General features: G+C 44.4%; 1 protein-coding gene and 1 long non-coding RNA gene across 2 annotated transcripts in view; one reads left to right on the top strand and one right to left on the bottom strand.

Annotated features, from left to right (window-relative positions):
• Positions 1-2282: 2282 nt before the first annotated feature.
• On the bottom strand, positions 2283-15312 carry DACT2 (dishevelled binding antagonist of beta catenin 2). Its single transcript, XM_054630295.2, has 4 exons — positions 14458-15312; positions 8969-9101; positions 7273-7560; positions 2283-4859 (listed from the first exon to the last, which is right to left on the bottom strand). The coding sequence occupies exons 1-4, from the start codon at positions 15295-15297 to the stop codon at positions 3061-3063; spliced, it is 3060 nt and encodes a 1019-aa protein (XP_054486270.2). The 5' UTR covers positions 15298-15312; the 3' UTR covers positions 2283-3060.
• LOC143693580 (uncharacterized) overlaps positions 13931-16336 on the top strand; it is a 31438-nt gene continuing 29032 nt past the window's right edge. Inside the window, exon 1 of the long non-coding RNA XR_013181415.1 lies at positions 13931-14014. This is a non-coding gene — a long non-coding RNA (uncharacterized LOC143693580). The remainder of the gene's footprint in view (positions 14015-16336) is intronic.

Genomic DNA, 16336 nt, shown 5'->3' with positions numbered 1-16336 from the left:
AAGGTTTTGTAGGTTTCTTCTGAAAAGGAAAACAAACAGTGAATATTTCTATTTTGTATGGCCATCAGCCATGGATGGGCATCCCTTATTTTCATGATGAGGCTAAAAGATATTTTTATGGTAGTTTTATGATGTTTAGTACATGCACATAAAAGAATAGTGCATCAGAGTATTTATTGACATTTGTTGATTTTAAGTATGTTTCAGCTGTTTGCTTAGGTGGCAGGTATTCTGGGGTCCTGCCAGCAGAGCTAGCCCAGTTTCCAATGAACAGGCACCACACTTGTACCCAGTGGTTATCAAAATTCTTGAGGTACTTGCCAACAAAACACACTATAGTACACTGAACTATCATGGTTTTGTGTCAGTACACCTGAACCATTGACCACCCAAGTCTCCTGCCCTGTTTTGCACTGTCCTATTTCTTCCCTCCAGAGCTCTGGTCCCAATGCAGTTTCTGATCCAGCAGATGAAAGCAGTGTTTCCAAAGGGCAGTGCTAGGGAGAACATCCAATGTCCTGCAGTACACAGGGGAAGCACCACCTGTTCTTCCCTTGACAAAAAGTCACAGCTCAGTAGCACCACTGCACATAGCAATGCCTCAACACCTTACAGCAGGTTCTCTACATTGCTGGGGTTCTCCAGCACCACAGGTTTCCCCTGGATCAAGTGTGGGCACATAATCGTATTTCTGTCAAATTAGCCAAAGCACAGGATGATGTTTGGGCCAGCTTTATGCTTTTATGTTGGGTTTATGCTGGCTCTGGGAGAAGAGAAGGCATCTGACCTGGCGGAAAGTGTGAGTCGTAGAGGCAATGATACCTCATCTGGCATAAAACCTGTCAGTACAAAATTAAGTCATCATTTTTCTTTATTTGAATTGGCAGCCTGAATTCATTCTGTATCAGCACTTTCATCATGTGTCTGGCAACATTTCTGACGAAGGAGTATTAACAGCCCTAAAGCAGGATTTACTGAGTTGTGGGACCACAAACTTATTGTTTGAGCTTACTCCGATAAAAAGGCAGGGAGCTACTGGGTGGCACATTTTACCAGGTTTCAGAACACTCCTACCCAGAGTACTTTTCTACCTAACAATTTCCTCATTCATGAAAAAATACACCCTCAAAATTCCTATCTAACCAATAAACCCCACCCCAACATAGAAAATCCCTGGATTAAAAGATCATATGTTAACTTTTGACACACTCCCCAAAATGAAACCTTTTGTGTAAATGGAAAAAAGAATCCTTTCATGGTGTAGAAAGTCAACAAAGCATAAATCACTATTTTGTTTGTTCTGTTGCTAGACATGCTGAACAAGAAACCACTGCCAGACCTGTAAATTTCTCCAATTAATCCTACCAGAGTGACTATGTCCAATACTCTTGAAAAATGAAAAAATGTTAAAACATATTCCATTGACTAAAATGTAATGTTTTCCTAGTTATAGTAAAGATGATGTTATGTGCTAGTTAGAATACTTTAATTAAATGACTTTACATACCTTTTACTTTATTAGTTTTCCACAAATTATTTGAAAATTGAGTAGTTTCAAAATATAAAATAGCTCCCAAATAGAAGGCATTGGGTGAAAGTTGTCTTTCAATATTTCTGTTGGCTACTGAATCCTTGGAGTAAACAATCACTCTTTTACCCAGTTTCTGCAAAGCACTTACCTTTTGTTTCAGATCCAGTTCAAGCAGCTGAATGAGGTAATGCCTACATCTCCTAGGCTGGGAATGTACTCAGACTGAGCACTGAAATAGGGCAGGCGGATAATACCTGCTCTTTTGTAAATTCAGGGTGAACTTCAGCTTAGTTTCCAGATTGCCGCGCTCAGGGGAAAGAATTAGGACTGCTTGTCTGAAGACAAAAAATTCATTTTGTGAAGAAGTCACAAAATTACTTCTTCAATTTAGACACTGATACAAAGCTTCACATCAGTGCCCTTAAATGCATTCAAAACACATTACATATACATAAATATATGTTTTAAATTAAGAGTTTCTTCTGAAAAAATTGCATCCCTTTAGGTGAGTCAGTTAAACACTACCCTGTCCTCAATAAAAATACCATTTTCAATTCTTTCATTTAGAAGCAGGTGCTGAAAAAGCTTTCCTGAGGTAGAGGGTGAGTGGACCCTGGTTCTGACTGAGCTACAGTGATCCTCTGAAAATAGAAAAGAACCCCTCTGCACAGTGATCATAAAAACATAGAACTATTTTATATCAGAGACCAGAATAATTTTCTTTAGACATCAAAAAGTAAGACAAGCATAATTTTCAGTACATTAAATAGTATTTATTGAGTTTGCAACTTCAGGGGCAAAGCTATTATCTCAGTCCCAGCTAATCACACACTGTGGCATGTGGCCCTCATGTTCTTTCATCCATTCAACAAATGAACAATAACATGGAACATCGTAAAGAGGGGGGTTGAAAAAACAACCCTATGCTATTTTGAAAAAAAAAAAAATGAAGCAAACTGAAGTCTTGTTCTCATTCACAAATACACTTGCCTTCTTGATTAAGCATACTATGTTTTTATGGAAGAGCAGATTCATCCTCCCAGTGTTTGGGAGAAGGTATAGGATGGCTGATCTGAAATAAAATAAAACTGTAGGAAACAGAGTTTTTCCATATGACCACAATAACAGCTAGATGGTTAATACAGACGTCAGACTGCAAGAGGGAAGTACACTTTCTTCTTAGCAAGTCTTTATGTCTGGACTGATTCTGTGGGTGCATATGGTTAAAAAACCACCAAGGGCCTGCCTGTAAAATCTTACAGGGGAGGTTGTTTTCATTTTCACCACGTGACCCTTTTGGATAATAAAAAAGTCATCACATAATATACACAGAGCTTCATATTTACAGAATAAATGGCAAAAGAGGGAATTACATACAGTGACATTTATGTCCAGGCATTAACAAACGAGATCCCTTGTGTAGACTTAGGGATTATTCACAGCTCCTTTAAGAAAGTCCTTTTATTTTGCAAATGCAAATAGACATCCAGCAAGATGTCCCACTGTAAGAAATAGATGCTTGCTCTCCCTTACACCATGGTCATGACCTTCAGAGAGGCAGGTTGGAACCTCCTTATCTTCTTCTTTAGTGCCTTTGAAGCTTTGATGCGACAGATTTTGGGCACTGGAGGAAGAGGCTTGGCAGAGTCCTGGACAGTCACGGATTGTCTGACTGAACCTTCAGGCCAAATCAGCTCACTTTCATCCCCCTCATCATAGTCAAGAGCAAGGCTGCTACTGTTACTGCTGCCATCCCAGTCACCTTCACTGGACTCGCTGTCCCCGAACCGGTTGGTTGTGAAATCGCTGACCTCCCCTTCGCTGGTCTCTGCGATGGTGGAGTGAAAGAGGGAGGCACACTCTGCAGAGTACTCAGAGTGGTCTGACTCGCTCTTGGCACAATCTCCGTGCTGCTGCCCCTTGGAGCGAGCCCTCGTGCTGACGGTGCGCAGAACGCCGGCTCTCCTCGCTGGCTGCCTTGGCGCTCCCAGGCCAAAGCTGGGAGCCAGGCCGGCCGGCTGGGCCTTGGCAGAGATCTCCACTGTGGACTGCCACTTGCGCTGCTTCTTCCTGCTGCCTGTGTCTGCACAAGCTGCTTCCAGGGAATACAGTGCATTGGCAGAGGCTCCGTAGAGCTCTGGCCTGGACGGAACAGTGGGGAGCCTGACCTGCACTGGGAGCAGACTGGACTCTGAGCATGATCTGCCAGCCATGTCACCAGAATATGAAGGTCTCCGCATGAGGCTCTTCATTCCTTGTGGTCTTTGGAGCTGATTCCACTCAACAGGCAGCTTGGTGGCCCCATGAGACCCTCTCACCTTCTCCATGAAGAAGGCTTGCTTTCCAGGCCGAACGACCTTTTCACTGTTCCTCCTCTTTATCTTCACTGCCTTTGTTTTGGAGCTGGCAAACTTTACCCGGACTTGATGGGATTCTGCAGGGACAAATTGAGCATGGACAAACTCAGCTCGTGCCACTCGTTCATGACCCCCAGTGTAAGCCAATTTGGCATTGCCACACCTTTTGATGGGCAGTTTTTTGGGTGGGACAACTTTAGCATTCCAGGTGTCTGGGCTAGAGTCCTCTTGACACAGCTGTGAGTAAGACAAACTACGCTCCATGCTGCTGTCTGTTTCTTCTGCCAGAGGAGAGCCCCTTGCTGCTGACTTGGCTGGATAACAACTATTCACAGCTGATGGCTCTGTGTCAGGCTGAGTGGATGACTGCTCTTCATTCATACAGCTCATGGTCTCCTGCTGCTTGGCACATTCCCCCTCTGGCACCTCTATTGACAGCTTCCCTTCAGCTTTGTTACTCTCCAGAGAACTCGTCTGTTTTTCCAGCTGGCTACTGGTGCTGTTAATTTTCACTCCACCGGTGCTGGGGGTTATAATGAATCTCTGGTGCATTGCAGCTGGCTGGCTCTTTGGTGAAACCCACTCACTGGCCTCAGCCCGACTGCTCCCTTTGCATCTCGTCAGCTGCAGCAATTTATTGATGTAACCCCCCGGCTTGACCTCAGTGGTTGGCCTAGTCTTAATCAAGCTGGGACCTGTTGTACTAGGCATAGGTTTGCTGGGAGGAGCTTGGAAGTCTGATTTTGGGGATGTTCCCACCAGGGAGAAAAGGGGACTTTGTAAAGCCACTGCATGGAGGGGGCTTGGGTAAGGATACACATCAATGCCGTTCTTGGAGACCAAGTCATTCTGGAATTTGGGGTCCATGCTGAACAAGTGCATGTCTCCATTATGGCACAGAGGCAACATGGATTTGGGATCCATTTCTTTCTGAAATCTAGTGTCCGCTGGAATAAGTCTTTCCAAGTCACCTATATGGTGGATGAAAATAAACAACCTAATTAAATCTCAGACAATTACATTCAACCTGGTTCATGCTAGAAGTGCTATATCAGAGAGATGTGATAGCTTTTACTAAAATCAGTAGCATGGATAAAGAAAGTAATTTCAGTCTTCCAAGGTCAATGAACTACTTTAAAGCTTTTATCACCTAAGCCTAACAGAATTTAAAATGCCTTTTAATGCCAATAATAAAACTCTTACCTTTGCAGGAAATTTAACTTGGATGAAAGTAAATCTGTGCATATACAAAAAAGTCCTAAAATGTCACAGACCAGCAGGAATCCAAGTAGACAAAACCAAGGGATTATTTTTAGATCTTAACAGAGAAGTCATAGAAGAATGAACTGAAGAATCTTTATTTTCACAGAGGAATAAAATCTAAGGCTAACTACTCAGGCATGTGGCGAGTGCAGTCCCTGAAGATGACATTTATAGACACCAAAATTTGGAGTATTGTCAAAGGTGCTGTAATTTACTCTTCTTGACAGCAGCACCCTCCTCCCAGCAGCATCTCCTGTGCACAGAGAGGAGCGGCTGTGTTCTTGTGTGAAGAAAGGTTGTTCCATCCAGACATGTCATTCAACAGAGCACTATGGTGCTGCGTTACCTCTGGGATCAAGAATTCTGGAACCAGTTAGCTTGGATTTTTCTGTACTACAAAGCAGACTTTAGTGCCAACAAATCCTCAGCTAACCAATGTCGTGGGTGCTCTATGCTATCATGAAACTCAACCATCCCATTTAACCACATCATTTACAAACTATGTGAACAGTCACATGATGACCATCTATGTCCTGTCACAGCAAGCTTTCAGAAGACTGCAAAATTCTGGGGTGGTCTGCATTGTCCTACCCATGCACAGACCTGCCACAACAAAGGTTAGGATGACAACCTAACAACCTAATTTCATAACAAAAATTCTTTAGGAAATTGTTGGCAGCGTGTAATGCTGTGCTCTTTTGCAAACAAACCAGGAAGGAGTCAAAAGCATGTTGTGCTTGCAATGTCTCAGCAAGCTTTCTACTTGCCAATGAAAGAAAAGGCAATTGGTCTGTATTTGCAATTTCTTCTAAGGAGAGGAAAAGATAAATTTCTTCCCCTCTCCAAATGATAATTTTCTGAAGTAAAATCTTGCTTCACTTCCTGCAATGTGGTCAACTTTGTAAGAATTGTTTCTTCAAAGCTATACCCACTACTACCCCATTACTTTTGTTTTTCACTGTGATGGAAATAAGAGGCTTTAGCCAGGAATAAGAGCTGAAGGAGGTCTGCAGTCTCTCTCCCACATCCCTGCTCAGTATCAGCTTTTTTGTGCTAGTCTATATTAAAAAAAAACAACCAAACATAAAGCCCCTGGAGTCTCAGCAACATGTTTCAAGGAAGGAAAGTTTCTGAGAGCAAAATGTCTGCAATCTGAACATGGAAGCCATGGGTCATTAAGCTCAGCTTCATCCCCAGCCTTTGACAAGCCTTGAAAAGACTTTGCTTTTATGCTGTAATTACTGTCATCCCTTCAGGTGTGTCTACACACCTAAGTATAGAATAGGTGGTCTTTGTTTCTGTTCCAAGCAAGCCAGAGGTGAGTTAAGCTCAGGTAAAGCAGCTGTGGGAATGATTCAAGAGTGGCACAATACTTGAAATTATGTTCCCCATAACTTCCCTGTTTCTATCATGGAACCACTACACATCTTGCTGGATCACTCTAACACCAGAGTGCTTTGAGGCTATGGAAGAATCTGTGATAAAAAGTGATACAATGTCACTTTACAGAAGGTAAACAAGAGATATGGAAAATTAATAGACTTGTCCATTTCATTGAAGGTATGATGCAAATTAACGGCTGATCCACTTTTAGGCTTATGACTACTCTCTAGATAGTCAATTAACTTTTGGAATTTTTTGTCCTTAACTGTACATCATAAATTATGAAAAAGAGTCATTGTTTGAATCAACGTTAATTTGTGTAAACAGGGAATTTTGAGTTTACTTGAAATCTTTCATACATCCCTGCACTTTCATACAAGATATTTCAAATACTGAAACTTAAAAAAAATATCTCAATAATCTTTACAATTTTATCTCATGCACTAGATTATTTTTCCATTTCTGGATGCATAGGTCCTTGTATTTGTTACTGTCTCATCCACATATTTTTTATTGATTCATTCTAGTATTTGTTACTGTTTAAAAATATCTGGAGTATGGAGACACGGGGAAGTGGGATAGTAAATGGTATGGCTCTGTGATTTTGAGCCACTCTCACTTTGTATATTGAAATTGAGAACTATATATTGATTACACATGGCTGAACAAGGTCCTAACAGTAATAACCAGGAATCTGCCCTTCTCTTGAATGAAGTACCCAGTTCTGCTATTAATTACCTGTGGAAACTGGCCTTGGTCTGGACCTGGCAGGAGTCCCAGAAACATCTCTGCTGGCTGCAATCCGACATCCATCGCTGCCATAGGCTCCCTGCTGCTGGAAGCTGGTGGTGTGCACAGTAGTTTCATCTGCAGACTTGGGTCGGTAATCAAACACACTGAGCCTTGCTTTAGGGTGTTGAGAGCTGGGTAAGAGACTGGTGTGGGAGGAGGAGATAGACTCACTGTACACAGAGGTGCAAGAATTGGAGAGTGAACAAGAACCACCATCACTCAGGTCATAGAATCCTGCAGAGTAAAAATAAATAGGATATTTCATATTTACAGCAACTAAACATGCTCTGTAGAAGAAAAGTGCAGAGAATAAAATAGATCTTCATTTGCTATGTGCCACAAGCCCAAATTTATGATCATTTATTAAGGTAACATCAACAGAGGTATACTCTAATTCAGCCAACCTTTACTGGGCTTCTACATATTTACTTAGGCCCTGAGCCAGCTTGGCACACACATGCCTGTTTAGTTCTGAGGGTGGGTGGGATGAAGTGCTGCACCATCATGCCCAGTTCTTCACTGGGGAATCTCTTTGGGGATTATGATGCAAATGGTGTAAGACAGGGCCCTCTGACACTGTTGTAACTTGTACTAGGTGCATACAAGCACGGATTAGATGAGTGGATTGGACAGAGCAAAACTAGCCTGTGATCAGAGCTGCCAAGTCTATAACAGCTGGAATGTCTGAGGGCAGAGAATGGAGACTATCTTCTCTCTCCAGGTATTGAGATAATTTTCAGTAATTCTGGAAGCGTTAAAAAAGGCTTCGTATAAATTCAAGGTAGGAAATTTTATTATTCCTCTCTGTAACAGAGAAGGAATATTTTCTTTTGAACTGTGCCTAAGTGAACAACTCCTGAACTTAAACACACAACAGAAACTTGCACTTTTTACATGCCTTTTAAGTACCAGGCTACAAATCTGTATGTTGTTTTAAAAAAAAAATCCACTTGTCTCACTGAAGACTTGAGGCTTTGCAAAAATTCTGTTTAAAAGAACTACTGTCATTGTGTCTGACTAGATAACAGAAACCGGTTTTGACAGACATCCTACCTATAAAAGTCTGAAGTACAGCTCTCTCTGTGAATCAGACCAGAAACTTGATACTCAGTATCTTTCTGTCCATGAGAGCTCTACTCTGTTGGGGTAGTTTTTCTCAATGTCTTTTAATAGTGCTGTTTTGCCTCTACATAAATTCATTTGACAGGAGCACTGCAATAGTGATTTTCAAAGTCCTAGTGAGGTTCAGAATCCTCCCTGGATTCAAGCAGAGTGTTGATATTAGTCTCCACTTCTTTTAAGTAGTCTAGCCATTTTACTAATGGTCATTCTACACTGCAGAAGGTAATTAATAAGTAAATCTGTCTCCTTCTCCTTCCATGTGTGGCTACAAGGTTCATTAAAAAATGATTAAACAATCCAGAAAGAATACTGCTTGAGTGAGTGAGCACTTTCTAACTAAATCAACTTTGCAGGGAAATTCCAGCTCTGTGAGCCCACTCTGTGCCAGATGACTACTATCCACCTCAGCCATGGGGCACCGTTTCTGACCAAATAATACAGAGAGTTTTGCTTAGCAGTGGACACTCTTCAATTCTCCTAGCACCATACTCCTGGGAATAAACAGCCAAGTGCACATTACCTGAGCTGGGCCGGCTGTCACTATCCAAGTATTCACTGGAGGTCTTACTGACATCCAATTTCAGCTCACTTATTCGCTGGTCTAGCTGATCCAGGTGGCTTTTCAAGCCGACATCCTGTCTCCTCAAACGAGACTAAATCAAGACAAGAAGGAGGAAATGAAGAATAATCACAGTTAGAATCTCAGCAGCAATGCATGAATTCAGGCCATCTGTGCCAGCAAGATTCTACTCTCATGAAGTGTTTTCCTTAGCTAGGGACTGTTGCAGTTGGCTCTCTGTAATGAGACTGACCTAATGGACAAGGACAAAAAATTTTGTTTCTTCATATATATTGTCTTCTGCCCAGCTAAACATGTTCTCAAAACTCACTCTGAATGTACTTTAACTTTTGGCTTTTTTGTTATACCCATGGCAGGAACTGTACCTCTAAATATGACAAAAGTCTTTTAATTAACATATCCTTATTGCGCTGCACGTTGCCATATGCTGGATCTGAGCAGAAGAGGATGTAAACCTTATGTCTGCATAAACTCTTAAGATCTGCCAGATGAAAGGAAACCACTGTGGCTGAGGCATCTTATTGCCCTACCAAGTAAAGGCAGCATGCCCACTCCAGTAAAATCCTTGGCTTTGATGACACGTCTTTATAGTTGAAAGGATGCAATGCAAGAATTGTGACATCTATTTTACTGCAGGTTTTCCTTGCTTGTCTTGTGGCCAGATATCTCCACCCATTTCCTGGAAGGAGAAGGTGGCATTTGAATATAGTGGGGAAATTACTGTATTTAAAACAAATGATGAATAATCCTTCAGAAGCCAGCAACTAGATGTGTTGCCTACTGCAGTCAGAGACCAGGCTGATCTGAGGTAACAGCTCCTGCAGTTGCTCCCCCAGTGTTTATGCCGTCAGCTTGGCAAGGCAGATGGCCAGGCGTGAGGTACCAGCCAAAGAACCACAGTTGGTTTCTGTCACAAACTTCTCACATGGCACCTGGCAAGTTATCTAAAGCCCTGCCACTATTTAGGCAGCTTCTAATTATATCACACCTCACCATCCATCCTACAGTACTTTATAGAAAGGTGGTCTCTTGAAGTTGGTTGTAAAGTAGCGCTCAGCCCTCAAGGGGATGGGTTTCAACTCAGTAATGGTAAGAAAAACATTATTAAAATTCTTCTTTATGTGTCCATTTCATATTTAAAAACACAAGTGGAAGCTCTAGCAGCATTTCCAACCTCAAATATATAAAAATAAAAAAATCTATATCCTTTGAACCAATTAAAGTATCTTAAAATTAAATGACATACAGAAAATCAAGATCGGTATGCACATGTTTTTACCTCCTTCCTTCTGTAAGAATTATTCAGCTTTTAACATTTGCATAGGTTTCTCCATAGCGATAAATACTAAAAGAAAAAAAAGCTAAGATCCTAAGGTAATCAGTAAATTATTATAAATTGTAGGAAAAAAAAGACAGATGCCCTGAGTTTCACAAGAGAACTCTTGAGGCTGGTGATGCTGCTGAGAAGAAAAAAAATCTATTTTTAGCATGCTTTTAAAGAGGACTGGAGGAACATATAAGACACAAGAAATAAAGCCCTTTTTGTTAGAGTCACACATCTAGAAAAGTTAAAACTCAAGAGGCTCATTACTGCTTCCTAGGGAAATCCACAGTGATTTTCCCTGATTTCCCACTTCCTGTTTCACATAAACAAAAAAGAAGGGAAGAAATGCATAATAAAGGAGATTTTCTATTCCATCTGAATGATGGATGTATGACCTCCTCAGTACTTCTTTATTTTGTGGTAAAAAAGCAAAACCATGCCATGCCTTCTTCAATCCCACCTACTCAGGAAATCACAAAGTTTTGTTTCCATGGCTGGAATTAATTGCTTAATGATTAATGTTTTGCCAGCCAATCCCTCAGTCTGTGGTTTCTGATTAATGACAGAGAGGCCACAAGGCTCTCAGGTACTCAAACATTATTTATTATACCTCCAGGTTCTGTCTGCGCTTTCACAGCATTTTAACCAACACACATGATTTACATCATCGTTTTTAACCCTTTTATGGTGCCTCACACCATTGGGTTTTCATGTTTCCAGCCACTGACCCAGCTTTGATCTTTCAGTTAACTACTTCTGCACTCTAAGAAGAAAGGCAAACCATTCCTCAAACCATTTGGATAAGAATGACCTTTCCGGTGTGTTTGTTTCAAACTGTTATCCCTCCAATACCCACGCTGGGCAGCACTCAAAACAGTAACCCCTAAATACACTCTTCCTCTATTCACCACATGAATTTTACATGTGACAAAACCTTGCAGGTAAAATCGTCTGTCTGCTTTGGGCAATGCAGCGGTGAAGACTCCTGCACATTACACAGTGTGGGACCAAACGTTCCCAGTCAACATGTACTACCAATGGGCTGCAGTTTTGGGGAGGCAAATCTGGAGTATCACCATACCACCCATTTAAGTCCCTGGTTTAAAACATGTTTTCTTCTATTTAAAATTACCTAAAGGGGAAAAAAAAGTCTGTGTAAAATGCAGGGTACCAACTGTTTGCTTTTATCTATTCAGTATAATGTGTCCCTTCTCACATTTTTATAACATCATAAATCACCTGAAAGCTTGCAAAACAAAATAATCAGATTCAAATAAAATAAAATAAGGTTTATAAATATGTCCTCTGAGGAAAGAGCTGAGAACATACTGGATGTTGCAGGCTTTGATATCCACCTACACTGACAGCAATCATGGATTTTTCTCTGCATTAGCCTGAATTTGCATCTCTTTCCTCTTTGTCACCATGATGTTTGGCTAAGAGAAGTTTAGCACCTTCAGGATCTCTGATAGTGGGTGGCATCACTTAACTCTGCTCCTCTTCTGCTACAGAATTGACCCTGCCTGTGCTGTAGTAATTCTCAGTTGCCAGAAAAACCTTGGCCACCAAAAAGAGCCACTGGTTAGGGCAAAAAAGGGCATGAATGTTAGAGGTAGCAGACTGCCTAGAGCAGAGTGCTAGAAGGCCAGCTGATCACTGTCTCTGGTAAATGTTGTTGGGGAAGAGACTGAGATTCTGGCATGGCATCCACATGTGGTGTCTATGACATTTGATGGCTCTGCTCTATTATTCCCAGTAGTCAGATCAAGTCCTTAAGGTTTCTGCCTCTGCTCTCCTGTTTCTCACCCTACCATTATAGAAGAAGCCTGGCTTGACTTTTTATCTGCCTTGTTTCCATTGCTAAGATGCCTTGAGCCACTTTCAGCTGACACAGCTTTCTCATTCTCTGTTGTGAGGACCAAACTTTTTATGAATTAAACTGTGACCACACTAAAGCTCAGGGCTACAGTCCTCCTTGAAATCTGGAGCAAGGTGCACTGCAAGGAAAAGTTACATTTACACTGTTAATGAGTTTCTCAATCTGAAAGTTTATAGAGCAGCAATCACATACTGTGCCCTCCATGGGCCAACAACAACAGTTGTTGTTGCTGCTGAAGATCTATCACTCCTTGTGTAATGCTGTGCTTTGCATTTTCTGTTGTTTTCAGTTTTAACTTCATTTCCTGCAATCATGAACAGAACTTTCATGGGTTTTAAGTGCAATACACTGCTCATGAGTCACTGGGAAAGTTTTCAGCCTGTGGTCACTGAGATCTGTGAACTACTTCTAAAATGACTGTGAAAAGCCTGTTTTCAACTGGGTTTACTTTGCTATTAAGGAAATTTGAGGTATGTACCTCTACTCAGATACACATCTGCAATTTGTAGGGGGGAAAAAAAACCAATAAAGCTACCAGGAACAGTACAGTTTGAAAAGCCTCCAGCAGCCACGGGTCAATCAGAAGAGCTCTGTATTACTACTTTAAGCACAACTGTATTTTTGCTGAAGAACCTATACCTGGATTTATGTACTTCTGAGTCATTCTGAATCTTTATGAACACTTCCCTCCCAGGCATCCCAAGAGACACGTTTCCTATAATTGCACTGGCACCTACTGGTGAAATCGTCCCTCTCTGGAGGTGTGCAGAGTTATTCCTGAGTCCACTCAACTGCATTTCTAAAGGGCAGCAATTAAAGGGCAGCCTCTTTTTCCTTCCATTTTAATAGCTAGTTTCTCCCACGTTCTTGGAAAGCCAGCCTTGTAAGGTGCAAGTAAAATCCTGACAAATTCATCTTCTATTTTAATATTTTATTTGAAAAATATTACGACAAATGAGTAATTACAGCACGACAGCTGACACAAAAAGAAGTACAGTCTCTATCATCAGAGCTCATTGTGTGATTCTGTTACCCCACTGGCCTCAAACAGGCAATAAATGCCTTAAATTCTTTTGCTCAATTAAAAAAAAAAAAAAAAAAAGTAGAGCCATTACTTAAGACTATCAATGACGGGTAATCAAGTGGCTGGCTGTCCCCTTGTCTTGTATTTTCTTAATTTTATCAAGATATGCCCGTCGCTGTGTTTTCACACAGTGCTGGCTAGGTTTCCCTGAAGGTTAAAGCCCATTTTATCCTGAGATGTTGCCTAAGAAAGCTGCCTACGGGGAGTGAATAACCCTTCTGTTTTCACACCTGATGGATAACTGATGGCCAAGACTTGCACCAGTACAGCGAGGAAAAGGATTCTGAATTAAGTCTGAGTTTACTGAAGTGCGTAATTGCCTATACTAGAGATTAAAGCCCTTTACCCTTTGATTATTGTCTCAACTATGAAACTCGGTTCAGCTACAAATCAGAATTGTTTTTTAGTTTCAAAAAAACCTCTGTGTGAGTGGCCGGTGCAGCACTTCAAATACAAGGTCTGGCATTCATTTATTCTTCCCTTTTGATCATGCAATCCGTGGAAAGAACAAAGTACTCCCGTCCCACGAAGCGTTTCCTGACGGATGGGCTCCCACTGGCGCACAGCGGTGCGCGCTCCCAGGTGGAGGCGCAGAGGTGTGCGCGCACCCACCCACCCAAACCCCCGAGCGCTTGTGCAGGTGTATCCCAGCCCGCGTGTCTCTTGATCTCCTATGCAAACGGCTGCTGCCACTGAGAGGTGAGCGCTGTATTACTGAAGTTAATTATCGCCTACTCCTCGGCTCCGATGAATGAGCGGTGCCGGGTTAACAACTTCTCCCCACCGCTCCCGCTGGCACGGCGCCCGCCGCCGGCACTGCCCGCTCCGGGCCGCCCGGGCGAGCCCCGCCTGAGCCGCGGCAGCGCCCGCCCGCTACAGCGGCTGCGGCGGGGCTCGTCCCGACCGCCCCGGCCCGGCCGCTCGCTCCTGCCCGCGGAGGAACCGCGGCCGGCGGGGCGGGAGCAGCGCAGGGGCCGCGGCTGCAGCGCCCGCCCGCCCTCTGTGCCGGTACGGCGCCGGCGGCTCCCGAAGGGGAGCCGGGTGTCTGACAGCCCAGGGGCGCTTCCGTCCGCCGCGCTCGGCACCGTGGCTGGGCTCACGGAGCCGGGCAGCGGGGCGTCCCGTGCACTGCGGTGCCTTACCAGCTGCTCCTTCAGGGCGGAGAGGGTGACCTCCAGACGGTGCTCCTTGCTGTGGGCGGACAGGGGCTGCTGTTCTCCGCCCGCCACCGGCCGCTGCGGCATGGCCAGGGCGGCCCGCACCAGCTCCCGCTGCTTCTCCCGAAGCACCTGGAGCTCCTGGAGGCCGGCGAGGGCCGCTTGCAGCCTCTCGCCCACCCGGCTGCGATCCCAGCCGCCCGGCCGTGGGGTGCCCAGCAGCATCGTCAGCGCTGGGCCGCGACACCGGCCATGGCAGGGGGGCGGCGGGGAGGATGCGGGGCTGCTCCCGCCCCGGGCCGTGCCTGCGCTGAGGGCCCTTCGCCCCCCTCCGCCGCTGGCACCGGAGAGAGTGAAGCGGAGCCGTAGCGACTCCTGCGGTTTTGGAGGAGAGGTGGGGACGGGGGAGGGAGAGAGGGAGGGCGGGAGCGAAGGGAAGCGGCTGCGGCTCCAGGCAGCGCCGGGGCCACCTCCCGGGTGGATACGCGGGGCTAGGAGCCAGTACCCAGCGCTCCCTCCGCCCCGCGCGGGGGCGGCTCCTGCCTGCCCCATCCCTGTCCCTGCCTCTGCCCGGGAGGCTGCCCTCGCCTCGTCCTCCGCCCCAGCAGCGAAAAGGGATGGGGTGCCCGCCCTCTCCCGGCAGAGACAGGGGCCGGCGAACCGGCATAGAGCGCCGGGGTGAGAGCGCCCGTTCCGGCCAGGAGCGGTGCTCGGAGATGCTGCGGAGACCGGAGCTGAGCCGGTCGTCCTAATGCTGCCGCTGTAAATTAAAGTGATGCGAGGACATGGTGCGAAGAGCGCTCGCGGGTATAATAACGCTTCCATCGCAAGAACGTGGCGCTTGTGACTCTATCCCTTCTCCTCCTGGCTGGTGGTGCCTCCTGCCAGGCAGAGGCACAGCACTGGCACTCATCTTGCTCTCCAGAAACCGACCCAATCTTGGGATCTCACTGCACAAGTTCGCTGTCTTATACTGAATTGCTGAGTCTCACTTTGGAAGCAGGGCAGAGTTGTGTCTTGTGAGGTTAAGATGTAGTTCATCCCTCCCTAAAGTCATTTGAAGGGCTCAGGACGTGGTTTGAATGGGACATGAAAACACAGTTGGCCATGGAAATTCAAGAATGTAGTGCTGTTGCTACCAAGAAATGCCAGCATTTAAAGCTCCCACGACAGGCAGCTGCAGCTTCTTCAGAGGTAGCTGCTTAGCAAGCAGCAAAGACAGAATGCATAATCTGTAGTGATGCAGTAGGGGACAAGAAGCCCTGGTAGCAAGAGTCTGATGAACACAGTAGAGACTATGCTACAGGAGACATAACTTTTCTGCTGTCTACACAGAAATAGGAAGTATCTACAAATCCCAAGATCACTGTGTGCCACACTCTTGATTGATGTAATGTCCAGGAAGGTGTATTATTCTCCATGAAGCAGAGATCACATGCAAAGCCCATCTGTCCATGGTTATCCTCCTTTCAAACTGTGGCATATCTTTAAAAGCTAGCACCTCTAATTTGAATGCTACTTGTTTTTGTGCTGAGATAGGAGTTGGGTGAGTGGGAACCAGTTGCTGTCATCTGTTCGTCACGTAGTCTCTTCTCAACACCACGTGTGGGTGGCTGTGTCCACCACTGAGACTGCAGCCAGCTTATCTTTTCCTGTACCAGTCTCCAGTTTTAGGAGTGTTAGAAGTACTAGAGCAATGCCAAATCCTCCTTCTTTGTGGGGCAGAGGGGCAAATTATTCATGTGTTTGTTTACAGTCCTGTACAACACATTTTATAGTCTCAGTAAGACCCAAGCCTCGCTTTCATTGTGTCACTTTGAACAGTTTTCCTGTAACTTGAAGATTTGAGAACAGTATTTACCTT

This window comes from Agelaius phoeniceus, chromosome 3 (assembly GCF_051311805.1).
Source record: "Agelaius phoeniceus isolate bAgePho1 chromosome 3, bAgePho1.hap1, whole genome shotgun sequence".
In the NCBI taxonomy this organism is placed as follows: Eukaryota; Metazoa; Chordata; class Aves; order Passeriformes; family Icteridae; genus Agelaius; species Agelaius phoeniceus.
This window is presented reverse-complemented; position numbering and strand designations above follow the sequence as displayed.

What these genes read in the sequence shown, in the direction of transcription:
- DACT2 (XM_054630295.2), bottom strand. Translation starts at nt 15,297, where the DNA reads ATGGAAGCGTTATTATACCCGCGAGCGCTCTTCGCACCATGTCCTCGC. An exon ending in TGACAGCCGGCCCAGCTCAG is followed by an intron (nt 7,561 to 8,968) that starts GTAATGTGCACT and finishes TTTACTCTGCAG; the next exon opens with GATTCTATGACCTGAGTGAT. An exon ending in ACCAAGGCCAGTTTCCACAG is followed by an intron (nt 4,860 to 7,272) that starts GTAATTAATAGC and finishes TCCACCATATAG; the next exon opens with GTGACTTGGAAAGACTTATT.